This window comes from Protopterus annectens, chromosome 5.part1 (assembly GCF_019279795.1).
Source record: "Protopterus annectens isolate FY-2018-M chromosome 5.part1, PAN1.0, whole genome shotgun sequence".
NCBI lineage: Eukaryota > Metazoa > Chordata > Ceratodontiformes > Protopteridae > Protopterus > Protopterus annectens.
The window spans coordinates 645,410,790-645,425,445 of record NC_056736.1 but is presented as its reverse complement, the minus strand read 5'-3'; the positions used below and the strand labels follow the sequence as shown (position 1 = coordinate 645,425,445).

Genomic DNA, 14,656 nt, shown 5'->3' with positions numbered 1-14,656 from the left:
AATCCACCCCCCCCCCCCAAAGGTAGCCATCATGAAAAACTTCTCTAAAGCTAACTTTGGGCTCCTAAAAACAGAGGTGGCTAACTTCCCAGCACCCATAAAAATAGAGAATAGTTGCATGACTGCCGAATCATACATGAACATATACTCAAATGCATGGATCTCGTCATACCCAGTAAAACCAAGACGCTCTTCTCCAAAAAAAGGAAGCCGATCTGGTGGTCCCCTGCCCTAAACAAGCTCTACAATAGAAGGAGAAACTGATGTGGAATAAGGTGAGGTGCCAAGACTGGAAAAACTCCCTTATTAGCCTCAACAAAAAGTTGAGATCCCTCAAATCCTCTAAAGCTAGCTATGAAAACAGAATTACAGCAGATAGTAATGACAACCACAAGGCCTTCTATAGTTATGTAAAGAATCTCCACGGCAATACCCAGATTTGCTCTGAGCTTCTGTACAATGGAACCTCCTATATTGAGCCAACAAATATTGCCAATATACTGGCTGACAGATTCATTGCCTACTTTACCCCCTCCCAAAGGACCAATCACAATACCATTAGATTGCCAGGCACCCAGTATTACTGCTGCACAGGTTAAAACAGCACTGTCCAAGGCCAAGAATACAGCTTCTGTGGGACCTGACAATATCCCTGGCTGTGTTCTACATGAACTACAGAATGAACAGGCACCTCACCTATGTGCTCTATTCAGTCACAGCCTCACCTCAGGCTTTCTCCATCCTAAACGGCACACTACTCCCTCTCCACAAAGGTAGAGTGACTACAGACCCTGGGAACTATCACCCCATTAGCCTGATGACTCTGATATGCAAAGCTATGGAATGCATCATCATGGACTTAATAAACAAGGATATAGGGAATTTCCAAACTCTGGACCACACAGTTTGGTTTTGTGAAGGATAGATCTTGCCTGCTCAACTTGGTTGACTTCTTTGAGTCGGTCACCAGAGCTGTAGATGAAGGCAAGGTGGTTCATACAGCCTACCTTGATATGGCCAAGCCCCTGATACCATTCCCCACTCAGGAATCGTAGAAAAACTCACCAAGCTAGGCATGAACCCCTATATCACCAGGTGGGTTGCAAACTGGCTCACAGTTAGAACCCACAGTGTGAAAGTAGCTGACTCCAAGACAGACTGACTACCAGTAACGAGTGGAGTCCCACAGGGTTCGGTCCTGGATCCTCTCCTGTTTGAGATCTACTTCTCTGAAGTCCAGGCCAACACAAAGGGACTCTGGCTGACAATGTTTGCAGATGATTGCAAGTTGGGAGGTATTCTCCAAGTGATGCTGACATCCTACAGAAAGGTCTCACTGAGACCAATGTGTCGTCATCCCCTTTGGGGAAAAACCCAGTTCCCATGAATTACCACATCAATGGTAGTCTACTGAACACAGATGGCATTATGAGAGATCTGGGAACACAGGTTGACAGCAACCTCTCTTTTGACCACTACATTGCCACTGTGGTCAGAAAGTCCTATGTGGCACATCTCATTACTAAGAGTTTGGCATCCAGGAAGAAAGAGGTCATTGTCTCCCTCTACTCTGGCCTCATTAGGCCAATCATAGAGTACAATGCCCATTTGGCATGTACCTCACTAGACACCTGCAACAACTGGAGAGGCCGCAAAAGTACCTCACAAAGTGGATCCTAAGCCTTAAGCACTTGTCCTATATGGACAGACTCAAAAAAACTCCAACTATTCTCAGTCTCGTATTGCCTACTTAGAGGCGATCTCTGCTTGACTTATAAAGCCATGTCTGACCCAGCTCTGTTAGAAATGGTACATCTAAAGAAATCCCAGTCCCCTCCACACTACATACTCCAGAGACCTCAGCCTCATTACCACAATCAACAGAACATGCCGGAGAGGCAGGCTCATAACACAGAGAATGCCCATGCTATGGAATTGACTTCCCATACATGTCAAACAGAGCACCTCACTGGCCCTCTTCAAGAGAAATCTTGATGAGTGGATGGGAAATAGAAAATTTACCCTGGGGATCACTCCAGTGGCTCTACTTGACAGAGGCACTGGGAACTAAGGTCGGGTGGCACGATGCCAGGGTACTCCTGTGGTCTAGGCTTGTAAAGGCTCCGGGGCCATTAGCCTAGAACACACCTATAAACCTATTAACCTATGTCAGTGTGACCCTTTTACCCTTTGGTTTGAGTTTTAAGAAGCTGAAAGCTGAAATAAAAGGTAAAATATTGGAACAAGTTAATAGCTTTGGGTATGTGGGACAGTTGGTTGAAGAGAAGGAAGTCTGAATTAGGAGGTGTAAGCTGGATTCAAAGTTTGCACAAAGTGTTAGGAGTGGTGTATGACAAAAGAATGCCAAAAACTAAAATGTACAAAACAGTGGTATGAACAATACTACTCTAAGAAACCTGGGCAGTGAAGGCAGAGCAGCAGAGAAAACCTGAGGGGATGGAGGCAAAGTATGTAAGATGGGTAGAAAGTTGCATGATGTGTGTCAGGTAAAGAAATGAGGGAATCGGGTACACCAATTGCAAAGACAGAAACTTTGTTGTGCAAGAAAACAAGATGACTTGGTGAAACACGTTTGAGAATGTGGAAAAAGGTAAGCGTAGATGAACATGGGAAACTATGAACTTAAAAGATGGGTGGACTGCATGAGAGAAAACCTGTGACGGGCAGGAAGGCATGACTGCTGAAGAAGGTAGGTGACTGGCACAGAATAGAGTGAGTGAGAGAGTGACCATTGAGGCAGCACCCTGACCACACATAAAAATTGGGAACAGGTAGTTGAGGAGGAGGAGGATGATGATGTAAATGCTGTTTTATTATTGAAAATGGTGATCGGTTTATAACTGATTAATATCACAAGGCATGTTTATATAAGATACTTGATTTTTGAGTTGTAATTATAAGTATGAAGTCTCTTTGATAAAGAGATGAATGTGTTAGATATGTGTTAATAAAGAAGTGTTTGTTTTATTTTCCATGGTAAAGTCTTTTAAGACATTTCTTGGCTGATTCCTAAATTGTGGAGACAAACACCAGACTGGACTACTTCTCATTGGTTAGTGGGTCACCATCCTCCCTTCAGCCATCGGCTGTCTCCATCTGTGATTGATATTTTACTGTTTTATTAGTTAACATGTTCTTAACAGGTTGTTGAATGTGGGCGTAGTTTATCTGAGGAAGTCATTTTGATTAGGGTGAAAGTGCTTACCGTTTTGGAAGTAAGTTCATAAAGCTACCCTGCATAGGTGCCACATCTGTGTTTTTTTTTTGTTCCCTTTAACTTGACTGCAAGGTGGTAAGCAGTCTCTTAGATAGAGATAGATAAAATGGGTCTACTTCATATAATCAAAATCTCACTTACCCGAATTTTAAATAACCGAGACGACAACATTGAAATTGCATTTGAACGAACACTCGCATTACCAATAGTGTAACCAGGGAAAGAAGGCATTTGGACAACATTTGGGATTTTGCCCTTTTCCACACTATGGTGCGATCTCCAAGTTGGTATATTTAGTTAGGGTGTTGTGGGGGAAAGCCCTCCACTTGGATGGATTTGACATGCTTTGGTATATACTTTTTTGTTCCTGTTGGCCGACTGCTTCCTTTCCCTGGTTACACTACCAGTAATGTGAGTGTTCGCTCAAATGCAACTTTGATATTGTCGTCTCAGTTATTTAAAATTCAAAACCAAAACTAGACACAACCACCACGATGTTATAAAACCAGTATTTAATGTCGAAGTAAAACAAAGTGAGATAAAATAAGCGCTTTCACATGCTACACAGGCATGCTTCAGTTTTGGTTTTGATACTTTTCTCATTGGGAATTACAACCTTTAGACGGTAGCAGCACTCATTTTTCTTTATTTAAAATTCAGGTAAGTGGGATTTCAATTATATGAAGTAGACCCATATAAAATATATCTGTATTTATTCATACATATATATATATATATATATATATATATATATATATATATATATGTGTGTGTGTATAATATATAAAACAAGATATGCATGTGTGCGCACGCACACATACACACACTTGTATTCATCTTAAATTTATTCTTTTGTGTATAGTGCCTATACCATATACATGGTTTTAGTTCCATTAAAATTGAACAAGGAAATATAAAATTCCCACTCTGGTATTATAAATAAACTCTCACAAAACTGAGCATAAATCCCTTTATAGCCAATTGGCTCACGGACATTACACTTGTGGTTAAAATGGGTGAATCCAGATTCAGAAAAAGGCCAGTTACTACTGGTGTGCCACAGGGCTCAGTGCTGGGACCACTTCTGTTTGTTCTCTGAACTCTGAGCTAATGTGGAAGGCCTCTGGATGACAAAGTTTGCAGATGACCTCAGCTAGCAGTCAGTCACTGAATCCCCAGTGATGCAGATATCCTTCAGAAGGGTCTAGATCAGAGAAATGGTTGGTGCCAGAACCATGGCCTAAACCTAAATGTGAAAAAATGCATTATCATACCCTTTGGGAAGTCAAATACCCCTGCAAATTACAACATCAGAGTAGACTCGGAGGTGAGAGATCTAGGTACAGGGATAGATAGTAGCTGACCTCCACTTGTCCATAGTGGTGGGAAGATCCTTCTGTATGGCACAACTTGTAAGTAAAACTATGGTGTCCATATCCAAAAAATTGTAGTTTTGCAGTGTTCATCCCTCAATAGTCAAGTAGAATGCGCTATTTGGCATGTACTTGACTAGGCACTTACTGCAGCTGGAGTGACCTTATGCATTTGTCATAAAGAAAATAGAGTGTGAACAACATGCCCCATGCAGATGGACTAAAATCAGTATCCCTGTACTCTGTCTCCTATCAACTATTAAGGGGTGACCTATGACTTCTTACCAAGAACTCATAAATCCAGCCCTGATGGAGCTGCTACACATCCGCAAGTGAAATAGCATGAGGGTCAGCCGATCTAGGGATTTAAACATAGTCTGCAGCTCAAGCAAAACATGCTGGATAGACAGGTATGTGTCTCAGAGATTGCCTCTTCTTTGGAACAGGCTTCCTGTTCACATTAAACAGAGACTTTCCCTGGCCCTCTTCAAATGTAGTTTGGATCATTGGATGGGGAATTGTAAATTCACATCTGGGGTAGTGTCTATGTCCCTTATGGACAGGGGCAATCTGTAAGATGCTCAAGGCATAGGCACAAATTTGTCATCTTCTTGTCCCTAGGGGCCATATATAAATTGAGTTATATTGGCTAAGCTTGAAGCAGCTCTTAAGCCATTAGCCTAGTAATCTCCTATGAACCTATTACCATTCAGTAATTAATCTCTTGCCTTCCGGTTTGTGTTAGAGATGATGTACAATATGGTCAGTATTTGAAAAGTTTGTTCTGTATGTTTCGTTGGGTGTTTCTAGATAGTTAAGGCAGTGATGTAGTGTTACTTGTATTTCAGTGCCATATCTTCTGAGTTTTAATTGATTTTTCTCTTTTCTTTTTCAGGAGGTCCAGAAGCGAACATCTCTCTTTTATATGTATTTGGAGTTAACTGGACTGATTCCAAGCCTGGTAGTTACCCTGATCATTGTTGCATACAGTGACCATCGTGGACGCAAAATAACTATCCTGCTGCCCTTGCTTGGTGCTCTTCTCACCAGTGTGATCTATTTTTGTGTGTCATACTTTTCACTGGATCTCAATGCTTTTTTTGCAGTTTATTTAATTAATGGATTTCTAGGTGGCTTGGCAACCTTTCTTGGTGGATGCTTTGCATATGTGGCTGACCTTTGCAACGACCCAAAGCAGAAGAACATGCGCATGGCACTTGTAGACATGATATTTGGCTTACTAGGTGGTATTGCATCTCTTACTTCTGGTTATTTTGTAAATGCAGTAGGGTTTTCTTGGCCGTTTTTAATTGCTAGCTTGCTTCATTTTATAAATATTATATATGTTATTTTTTTTCTTGAGGAGACTGTTCATGTAGAAGAAAGTCAGCAAATGGCATCCAGTCTGGAATATATAAAAGATTTATTTTCTGGAGTATTTCTAATGTTTAAAACTTCGGCATTCAATAAACGTCTTTTAATAATTCTAATGCTTATTGCTTTCATGACCTACAACTTTGCAAATGTAGGCGGTGCTTCCCTCTTCACACTTTATGAGCTGAACACTCCTCTCTGCTGGAACACAGTTCTTATTGGCTATGGCTCAGCTTTGTCAACCCTTGTGTTTGTTACCAGCTTTCTTGGTGTCGCCTTACTGTCGCATTTTATGAGGAACATCTACATTGTGTTAATCGGAATGTGCTCCTCTATTGGAGGGCTGATCTGTACTGCATTTGCTAAAACCACACTTGTAATGTTTCTAGGTAAGCGTACAATAAATTTTATTTTTTTATATATTTTTACTGCTTGTTGATGTTAGTTTGATTCTAAATATTTTTTTCAACAGTATTAACGGAATTGTAGGTTTAGTAGTAAATGAAATGAGTTGTATGAAGCTGGATCTTCAGGCAGGTGTGGATTAAATGTCCGCTTTAATTTTATTTCAGAATTTCATTACAGCATTGTCCAGCTCTGAAATATGTTATGTTTTTGGTAGCAGGATGGATAACAAATTGCCGAGAGGAGCAGATAGATGTTTTAGTACATGAAGCAGTGAAACATGAAGCAGTAAAAAGAAATTATTTATTTGACATTTGCTTACCGGGAAAGTCTGACTTGGAACGAAGCTACTTTTCAGTGGAGGCCCGGGGAGAAACTCTCCAGATGCATGTCTTTGAAAAGTGGGAGGAAACCAGCACCTGGAGGAAAACCACACAAATGCAGGGAGGACATGCTGACTCCGCACAGAAGGCACTCCAGCTGAGAATCGAACTGGAGAACCTCTTGCTGTGAGATGATAATGCTACTGCTGCACCACTGCACCATCCAAAAAGGCAGGAATAACTAAGCTAGTGGCATTTAGTAACCTATACATGGCTGATGTAACATTTTGGGGTTCCTAACCAGCTTTTACTTGGGGTCCCCTACCATAGAGTATGGCTGTCTGACCACACTAATGCTCCCTCCCCAACACTTGTGCCATTTAATTTAGATGTTTGTTAACCAGTTTAGTGAACAGGTCCTCCTTGGACTTTATTTAGCAACGGTCCACATCAGAAAGGCAAGGGCAGTGTAGCTAGTCAGTAAGCATGTTTTAAGGAGGGGTGAGGAAACCAGAGCATATGAAGAAAACCTATACAAAGCAAGAAAGACCTGCAGAATTCCACACTTTTGTAGTGACTGGAGGACAGGATTGAACCCTATTCCCTGACGATATGAGGCAGAGATCATAACATTAAGCCACGTCAACACATCCACCTTCACACCCTTCTCCCTATTAACATCACCTCTTTATTGCGTGGCTTTACTGAACTCATTATTTCTATCCACCATTACAAACGCGCTCTGCTGTTTTTAGTGGCGCTTCAGCACATCGCATTCTGTGTCCATCAGCACATAAAAAGAATAATGTTTAGTTGAAGTAGTTTTTTTTAAAATGTTTTTCTAGTCCCATTGCCCTAGGCTTGATACAGTCAAGTCCATCAGCACAGTCCCGTGCTCTGACTGTACCATCGTTCATAACAATACCTGTTGTGCACTTTATCCTCCCGTCCTGACTTGCCAAGCAGTCACAGTCAATAACCACTTATGTAGTCCTACATGCACACGGTAAGCTGGCCCACAGTGTTCTGTTCTCTGTACTCTTGATTATAAAAGAAAACATTCAAACTGCTGTAAGTACCATGCTGACAGTGTCTCCACATTATAGTTACACTGCAGTTACAGAATGAAACAGACACCAACATAGCCAAAAAGGAATCCAACAGACAATAGTGCAGATATTTAGCTGCTTACCAAACGTAAGGCTTAGTCCTTGGTGTAAAGTGTGATAAATATGATTTCATGCACAAGCTTGCGTACCAAGGGCATAAAATATCCACATTATACTGCTGCAGCAAACACACACACATTGTCATTGAACCTCTACCTCAGTGCAGTGCAAACTCTAAGCACAAGTAACTTATTCTGTTTATTTATAAAGGTAAAAAAAGATATGTAGTACATCCAAATTTCCAAATCAAATACATGACTGGGTGTAAGTGCCATTTTTTGGAGTTTAGTTCCTTTGTAGGGTTAAAGTAATCTAGGAAATTAACAGTCATCCAGACACAGAGGAATTAATGGAATCAGCATTTCCGCAGCAGGAATAAGGGTGTCAGAGGCTCCCACAAGACGTTTCTGTCAACAGTAGTGAAAAAAAAGTACAGATATTCCCCACTCCAATGATACACAGAATTTAGATGGACATCAGAAATTGTAGGGTGTTCAGTACAGTCAGAGAGTTGTATGATACTGCCAATAAATAGCTTCAAACATTCTGAAAGCATTAACAAAATTGCAGAGTTTTATCAGTATTAGAAAATATGAGAGAACTTCAGGTAGTTTTAGTTAACTTATGGAGGTCAGTCAGTTTGTTCTTAATGTAATATTTGTATAGGCTGGAACCTGGAGTTATTTGCATAGTATTAAGAGAGGGTTTTAATTGGCTAAACTGAGCATGTGCAAAATCTTATCCATTCATTCATTTAGATTTGTTAGTCAGGGTAGATCACTGGTCCATTAGGCTCAGCCAGTGTGCATACACATAATACAATGCAAAGTAAAAGAGCAGTTTTTATAGCAGATTATACATAGTGAAAGAATAAAATATAGATTATGCACAAAAGTTGTTTTACAGAACCATTTTCAAAATGGTGATGGTAAGTGAGGCTGCATTCATATCCAAGTAGAGCAAGGAATAAGTTTAATCAAACAGATTGACATTTAAGGTAGTAGTGAACAGGGGGCAGGAGGGCTGAAGAGATGAGAGGAATCCTGAAGGAGAGGTAGCATATGGGTATAGAAGGCATAAGAGAAAGGGAAAGTGTAAAAACTAAAGATCAGTCTCAGTATGGTGTGGCTAATATGGTGCTGGAGAGGAATTTATGGGGTGGGGGAAGTAAGTTACATAATGTTGGGAAGCATTTACAGTCCGCTTCCTTTGTGAGATGACTGGGTAAATAGTTGCAGAATCTCTTAAGTCGGGGGAATTGGTTGTCGTAGTTTTTGTCTGAGAATGGAACAGCTGTAATTACAGTAGTTTCTATTACAGAGGATTATGTGGTGAGAGGGGACATGATTAGGATGTGATCCGTGGTTGTATGATCTTTCCTAGTTTATGGACCTACTGGCTAATTACTAGGAGGCGTTTTTGTTTAGTAGTTTGCATAGCAGTGTGGAGAAGAGGAACTTGCCTTTCTTGCTCTGGCAACCACTTTACTTTTTCTGAAAACGGAGCAGTGATGTTCAGTTCTAGGTACAAGACAGATAAATTGGCAGATTTTACTTGTAGTAGTTTGGAGAGACCTTATAGATATTGGTTATATTGGTCACTGCTGCAGTAGCTTTAGCTCTGTGGGTTGTATCCGTCACAGGATATAGCAGCCGACCAGCTTCCAAAGCTTCAAGGATGCCTTGGTACACCCAAACCATTATTCAGCTCGAGTTCAGTTGAAGAAGAGTTATTTGGACACCAAGGACTTCAGAGGTCTCCTGCCACTGAAGAGCACTTCTCTTTTGGGCTTTCAAGGATCGAAGGTTGGCTAAAGCTTTTCATGGCTGTGCAGATAAATTCCTTTTGGAGAAAAAGCTTTTCCCTGTGTTATTTGTATGACTATAACTGAACTTCTGTGAAATTAGTTATTGTATACTGGGAAAAAGTATTCTTATAGACTGTCACTTCACTTTTAGTAATTTTAAAAAGGAGCATTACTTTGTACTTTTATGGAAAACATTGTTAAAACTAGTTAATTTAAAACTCCCTTTTCCTTAGTAAAACTTTGGTTATTTTGTTTTTGGGGGCTAGATTACATGTAAGTACTTTTCACTGACTTTTTTGGTGGAGAAAGTTACTTTTTTACTGCTTGCTTGTTTATCAACTACTGTTGCTAGGCTTCCCCAGGAATTGGGCATATTTCTCAGATTTATCTGCCAGTTCCTTGGTTCTTCATTTTAACAGACACAAAAAAAAAAAAAAAAAAAAGAAAATTAAAAAAGCCTTTGCCGCCTTAGCAGGCAGCTAAAGTGCTTTAGCTGCAGATGGGTGACTCTGCTGTGGTCATTTCTAATTCCTCAGACCATTCACACTTCTCCTTAGCTACCCTTCCTGGCGTAGTCCCTACTGCCACCATGGACCCAGGGTTAGCCACATATTCTGTGGCTGTTGGAGAACCCTTGGTGGGTAAGAGAGAATGACTCTGGTTAGTTCTGGGTTAAGGATCAGGGATTACCCCTTTGTGTAGCCTGACTGGAATGCCTGTCACTATGGAAGTTTTGCCTGGGAAAAAAGGGCCTCCTTCAGAAATTCCTGTCAAAACAAAGCAAAAAGTTAAACTTATGTCTTTTTCTGTCTCAGTTACTTTGGACAGGAGTGATTTTATTGGGCTTAGCTCAAGAGTTTAGTTCAGGCTCTTGACCCATCCAGTTTTTCTTTTTTGACAAGAGAAGAATGGATTTTTCATTTTCTGGAGAGTTTCTAGATTTTGAGACATAGAATAATTGTGTGGGGACAACTTCTACTTTTTCCCTCGGGTATCTGATTCAGGGTCTGAGGAAAGTGTGGCTTCTGCCAGTTCCTTAGAAGTGTTCTCTTTTTCTGAAACTATTTCCAGAATGAATCTGTTGTTTCTCTGGGAATTTAGTGACATTCCAGTGTTTCTGAAGAAGTATGACTTAATTGCAACTGGATTTTCCTGAACCTATGCCTACTCCTGTTCTTTCAGCATTGAATGAAGTATTTGTTACAGCTGTTACCACCGAAAAATCAGATTCTATAAAGTTCCTCAACCTTATAGGTTTTTTTATGTACTAATCCCTAATTTAGCCCAGCATTTCTCTGGTGAACTCAGCTGCTGCTGATCATCTGGTAAGTACCAATTCCTCCTCCTTCCAACAAGGATGGAAAAAGTTACCTGTAACCTGTTTCTCAAGTGGCTATCCACTTTTTCTAACATGCTTATGATTCTGCTGATATCACTTCCAGGGCTGCTGCCACTGGAACTGTTGTGAGTAGGATTGCTTGATTGCTTATCTTTCCTGAGGATGTTAAAGCTGAAATTTTAAATTCTCCTTAAGTTTTGGACCAGCTGGCTGTTGCAGTATCCTGTGCAGGAATGTAACCCATATATCTTGGCTTACTGCAGCAGTGATCTGTAGAATATGTACTCTTATGATAAGTTTACTTAACACAACTGTGCTTTTTCATGTGGAAACTGTAGCAATTAGTCAAGAGTGTATATTTGAGTTGTGCTAGTAGTATGTCTTTCCCTATGGCTTCCCTGCTTAACTGGCTAAAGAAAAAGTGAAATTTTACATACCAAGAAGAGTTTTTGCTTTTAGCTTTGGTCTTCTAGATGTGAAGTTGAAAGTTAAGGACTGACTTGGGCCAGAGAGCAAGATATTTGAATGAGGAAGTGGTTTCGGGATGATTTTGGTGATGGTCAAGAATGGTAAAATTTGTTGGGCGGTCTTTGACGTTTTGTTGGAGCCAAAGAGCTTGACATTTGTTTTTTGTTTAGGTTTAATAGACGCTTGCCAGAGTTAAGCCAGTTTGTAATAGGGAGGAGATCCTGCTGAATGGTAAGGTGGCATGGCTGAGACCTGTAATGACCATGTCGTAGCATAGATTAAGACTAGGTGTTGAGATATCATCATATGTAAGCTTCTAAGCCCGTTTGCTATAACTTCAACCATCATGAGGTTATGTATACTAACGTTAGATTACAATATTGCCAGTCTTATGGTATTCAAAATATGTAATAACTCTATTGAACTAAACACTTTTTGATCAGTACTACACTGACAACCTTCTTGATGAAAACTGTGAATGCAGGTATACAAAGATTCATCTCTAGGTGATTTGTTCATGGTGTACTGTGAAACGTAAGAAAGCTGTCATGTTTAAATCACAGCAATGCTTAACGTAGGCAGTCACATACAGCTAATGAGATGATGGTCTTGTGTTGGATGCTATATGAGGTATTGCTGAAAAGTGTGTGTGTGTGTGTGTGTGTGTGTGTGTGTGTGTGTGTGTGAGAGAGAGAGAGTGTGTTCACATGCATATGGAATTAATTCTGGGTGAGGTCAGAGTTTTGCATGTATGTATTCAATGGTGAGTTCTCAATAGCCTTTAAATGTGGTTATAAATTTCTATTACCTGTTAGTAAAATTCCTGGTGTGACCTGCTGTTGAAAAAAGTAATGCATTTATTAATATCAAAGCTGCACACTGGGCAAGTACCATGATACGATCACAACAGCAACTTACAACTGGGTGTGTTGATCAAATCCAATTACTTCTTAGATGGACAAATCTGAAAATGGGATTATATAAACAGACAATCATATAGTAGTAAGCCAACACACTTTTTTTTTTACTTCTCATTGTAAATTGTAAGCCATTCCTTACCGAGTGGAACGTTACCCACTGAAGGCAGTAACACTGGCTGCAATTTGAAGGTAAAGGGGCAGTAGTGCTATATACAATGCTTACCCAAGTTAGATTAAAAATATTTTATGTTAATTTATGCATGCATAACATATTGCACTTTCAGTGGTTTAACAGTGCCAAGGCACCCATGGCAGGAGTAGTCCAACAGAACCGATAACAGGATTAATTAAAACAGGTGGCCTTAGCCAAAGTACTAAAGTTGGGGGTCCCAGCAAACTGACCCAGAAGGGTCAGAGCAGTAACACTTAGAAGGCCTTATCTGCATTAGCAGATTTAAGAAAAAGAAAGATAAGATCAGGGAAGTGGCATGTTGTAGCCTTCAGACTAGCTATCTGAAACAGCTTGGAAAGGTACAGTAATTCTGTACTGGAAAATTGTATGGTTGGACACTTGAACTATTCAGAAAGGCTTCGGGATTTGTTATTCTATTCATTTTCTTGCATATTACTCAGAAAATGACCTCTGCCTTGTCTATAAGGCAGGGCCTGATATGGTTCCATGCAGTTCTCCAAATTGGACAATCTATTACCAAAAATAAATATATGTAATAAAAAGGACAAATAAATTAGATGATACATTCCAAGATTATGGATTAAGCTTCCCCTTGCAGTCATTTAAAGTCAACAATTAACTCCTTTCAACAGTAATCTCACTACATGAATGAGAAGTAGAAACTTTCAACATGGGGTTACAGTAGTCAGGCTTTTTAAAGACTACTAGGTCATAAACTAAACTTCGCAATCAAACCTATGAACGTATGACACAAGGGCATAGGGGTTAAGGCTTTTACTTTACAGTTCTAAGATCCTTGGTTCATAGATATTTACTAGGCTTCCAGTCAAGGAGACTATTGAGGAGCCTAGCCCAGTTCCCTAGTTACCCTAAAGCACCATGTGGTTAAATGACTTGCTTCAGAGCTTTTAGATAGGGACAAGTATCCCTCTTTCAAATAACGTAGGTTTTAGCCTACTGTCTTCTCAAATGTTGTAATATCCAGTTGTTAGTGGCTAGCACACACGCAGGGGACTCCCCTTTGTTTTTTTCCCCCTCCCCTAAGGTTTGCACATTTTAAAGTTGAAGCCCCCCATTTTGGCCACTAGATGGCAACATTATACAAGGAATTGTAGTGTATTGTGTCCAATATGTTGTTAGCAGTTAAAGCACAGAGGCTCCAATGTAAAACGCCTTATAATTTAAGTGCATTTCTGATGAGCTAAAGCTCTGGCCCTAAGGACCTGCAAATCTGATTATATGTTCTCGTTAAACAGTCGCTGAGCATACTGTGGGAAGTGTATAACTTACCTGCAACACTTCAATTTGTCTGTTTTTTTTCTCTCATTCCATTGACTCTGTTCCAGTGGGGCTAGCCCGCTCTGTTCACCATCACTTTGCTCGGGCTCACTCTACTCCCCATACTTGCCCCCATTTCCACCCACCCCCATTTCCTTAGTTTTCTATTCTCTATACCACACCCCTTCCTATCCCTCTAACCAATCCACCCTTTCCAACTATTAACATTCTGCTCTTTTATTCCACACCTCCCACACCCTTCTGCCTTCTATTTTATACCATATTAATCTTCCCTCTCTCTAAATCCTCCTTCCTTATCTCTAACTTTCATATACTCACTGCATGTAAATATCCCCATCCCCCACTTTTTGGTACATAAGCTAGTCTACCTGTTTAAGTCACACACTCTACATCTCCGCATCTGATGTTCTTCGTGTTTCACTGTTGCAGTCATTACATTTGGGTAATCTGCTGGAAGGTTGCCCTCAGTTGGCCTGATTAACAAAGTCTTGGGTCCTGCGTCGGTTGCTGCCCCTTCTTCCATGACATCAGGTCATCAGGGGTATAAAACATGCAGCCGATGCCATTACATCAGTCTTTCTTGCCGCGCGGTGCCCGAAGCAGAAGCAGTTCACATGTGCCGGTTGGCCGACTCCTGAAATTTTCATTTTCGAGTTTCAGATCCGAAGTCTTCAACTAAAAACCCAAGTACCCCATTGGGGAAACTTTTTCTTGCTCCTTACCGATGTCAGTAAAAGTTAATAATTGC

General features: G+C 40.4%; 1 protein-coding gene across 1 annotated transcript in view; it reads left to right on the top strand.

Moving 5' to 3' along the window:
• Positions 1 to 14,656, top strand: part of SLC46A3 (solute carrier family 46 member 3) — a 409,772-nt gene that overhangs the window by 168,345 nt on the left and 226,771 nt on the right. The window contains exon 3 of the mRNA XM_044073266.1: positions 5,507 to 6,374. Within this exon, the coding sequence (XP_043929201.1) occupies positions 5,507 to 6,374 (868 nt within the window). The remainder of the gene's footprint in view (positions 1 to 5,506; positions 6,375 to 14,656) is intronic.